The 2617-nt window shown below is 49.0% G+C and overlaps 1 protein-coding gene across 1 annotated transcript; it reads right to left on the minus strand.

The window, feature by feature from the left end:
• Positions 1-1457: 1457 nt before the first annotated feature.
• On the minus strand, positions 1458-2411 carry LOC130598317 (olfactory receptor 8I2-like). Its single transcript, XM_057407628.1, has one exon. It carries the CDS (start codon positions 2409-2411, stop codon positions 1458-1460), a length of 954 nt encoding a protein of 317 aa, XP_057263611.1.
• Positions 2412-2617: the final 206 nt, after the last annotated feature.

Raw genomic sequence — 2617 nt, forward strand, 5'->3', positions numbered from 1 at the left:
CAATGTCAATCTGTTTTTCTGCTGGAAGGCACCAGACTGACAGTCCAGGAGATGCACTGCAGGAGTGTAGAACAGGATTTCTGAGTGGTTTTGAATGTCTTTCTTCCCCATGGGGTACTGGGCTAAAACCAAGGCTTGAGACGTGGGAAGATCAATATAACAGAGGGAGAAATAACTCTCAATCAATTTTGGAAACAAGAAAAATATGTAATTCAAAGATTATTGAAAAGAACTACATGAAGGCAAAAAAAGCCACTAAGAATACGTGGGTGCGCTTGTGCAGGGTGAATAATGCAGCTTGAAGTCCCAGATACAGTCAGCTGGTTATTGCACTTGCTCCATCAGCTTCATCAGGGGACCCAGGCCAGCAGCACCTTGGCTGTTCAGGGGTGAGGAAGACCCCAAATCCTCTCTCCCACCAGCACTAAGGCTCTTTGTACCCCTGCTTAAATTCACAGCAGAGCAGAGGCTCAGATATGACTTGTCCCCATTTAGCATAAGGGCTTTGTTGACCAACAGACTGTCAGAGATTTATTTCACAGAATCCCAGCCTGGTTTGTGTTGGAAGGGTCTTTAAAGCTCGTCCAGATCCAATCCCCCTCCAACGGGGAGGGACACCTTCCACTAGAGCAGCTTGCTCCAAGCCCTGTGTCCAACCTGGCCTTGAACACTGCCAGGGATGGGGCAGCCACAGCTTCTCTGGGCACCCTGTGCCAGCACCTCAGCACCCTCCCAGGGAACAGCTTCTGCCTAAGAGCTCATCTCAGTCTCCCTTCTGGCAGGTTCAAGCCATTCTCCTTGGCCTGTCCCTACAGGCCCTTGTCCAAAGCTCCTCCCCAGGCTTCTTGTAGCCCCTTTAGGTACTGGAAGCTTCTCTGAGGTCTCCACACAGCTTCTCTTCTCCAGGATGAAAAGACCCAATATTATCAGCCTGGCTCCGTACGGGAGGTGCTCCAGCCCCAGACCATCCTCGTTGCCTCCCCTGTACTTGCTTCAGCAGCTCCGTGACCTCCTTGTGTTGCAGACGCCAGAGCTGTATCAAATCCTCTTGACCTTCCCACAGTTCATCATTGAGAAAATGCTTATCAAGCAGGCAATGGAGACAGTGGTCAGTGCCTTATGTGAAGTCTGAGCCTCCTTTTTGTGGGCTCTACTTTCATTTAGCACAATAAAGACACAAAAAACCAAGGTGGTGTCTCAGGGCTGCTATTGAGGAGCTGATACTTATTTGGATGAAATATTGAATTCTCAGGCCACACTTAAAACCACCTGAGGCTCTTTGAAGAGAACCATTTGTTGTGCAGGTTCTCCATACCCTGCACTTGCTTTGTGATCTCCTTAACTGTAATAATGACCAATAGGGACCAATAATGACAAATAATGGCCAGTAATTACCAAATCCATGACCACCTGTTTCTTCCTTACCTCCACAGTACTGAAGAGCTCCAAATGTGCTTTCAAACCCTGCATAGATGTGGCAGCAGCTTTCGCTCCCACAGCCTCCTCAGAGCTGCCTTCACCTCCTTGTTCCTCAGGCTGTAGATGAGGGGGTTGAGGGTTGGGGTGAGGATGGAGTAAAACAGCGACACCAGCTTTGCCTGATCCCATGAGGATGCCTCATGAGGCTGGCCATAGGTGAGGATCCCAGGTGCATAGAAGATGGTGATGGCAGCCAAGTGGGAGGTGCAGGTAGAGAAGACCTTCAGCCTCCTCGTGGCCAAAGGGATCTGCAGGACGGTGTGGAGGATGTAGGTGTAGGACACCAGGATCATCAGGAGAGAGAGCATGGCAATAAACACAGTGCTGTAAACCTGCAAGACCTCATTTGTGCTTGTGTCTGAGCAGGAGAGCTGCAGGAGGGTGGGCAGCTCACAGAAGAAGTGGTTGATGCTCCTGGCCTGACAGAAGGACAACCTCCCTGCCAGTGTGATGTGCATCAGGGAGGTGAGGAACCCGATGGTGTACACCAGCACCATCATGCCATAGCAACGCGCCCTGGTCATGGTAGTGGTGTAGAGCAGGGGCTTGCACACAGCTGTGTATCTGTCGTAAGCCATTACCCCATAGAGAAAGCTCTCACAGATAGCCAGAGCCAGGAAAATATACATCTGGGCAAAGCAACCCCAAAAGGAGATGTGGCTTCTCCCCAGCAGGAAGGTCTCCAGAGCTTTTGGGATGATAGCGGAGGAAAGGCAAAAATCCATGCAGGATAAGTGGCTCAGGAAGAAGTACATGGGGATGTGGAGGTGGGGGTCAGTGTTGATCAGCAGGATCATCGTCAGGTTCCCCAGCACCATGAAAACATAGAGGGATAAGAAGATTGTGAAGATGGTGTTTTGTAGCTCTGGGGCATCAGAGAAACCCAAGAGGATGAAGCTGGAGAGAACCGTGAGGTTTCCTGTATCTGTCATTTCAACAACTTGATGGATTTGGATTGAAAAGAATCAGTGAAATACACCCCTAGAAGAGAAATAATGTGGAAGTTTAGTTGGAATATAATCCATAAAGTAAATGCAATGGAAAATGGTGTATTTGTAATGCTGTATTTCTGTGTGCAGCCCAAGATCTGAAGTCAGAGAAGTGAAGGAGTTCATTACAAAACCTGAAATTAAAAGAG

The sequence above is a fragment of the Pezoporus wallicus genome, unplaced genomic scaffold (genome assembly GCF_028554395.1).
Source record: "Pezoporus wallicus isolate ANWC-B61680 ecotype Strahan unplaced genomic scaffold, APGP_CSIRO_Pwel_v1 contig_8018, whole genome shotgun sequence".
Taxonomy (NCBI): domain Eukaryota; kingdom Metazoa; phylum Chordata; class Aves; order Psittaciformes; family Psittacidae; genus Pezoporus; species Pezoporus wallicus.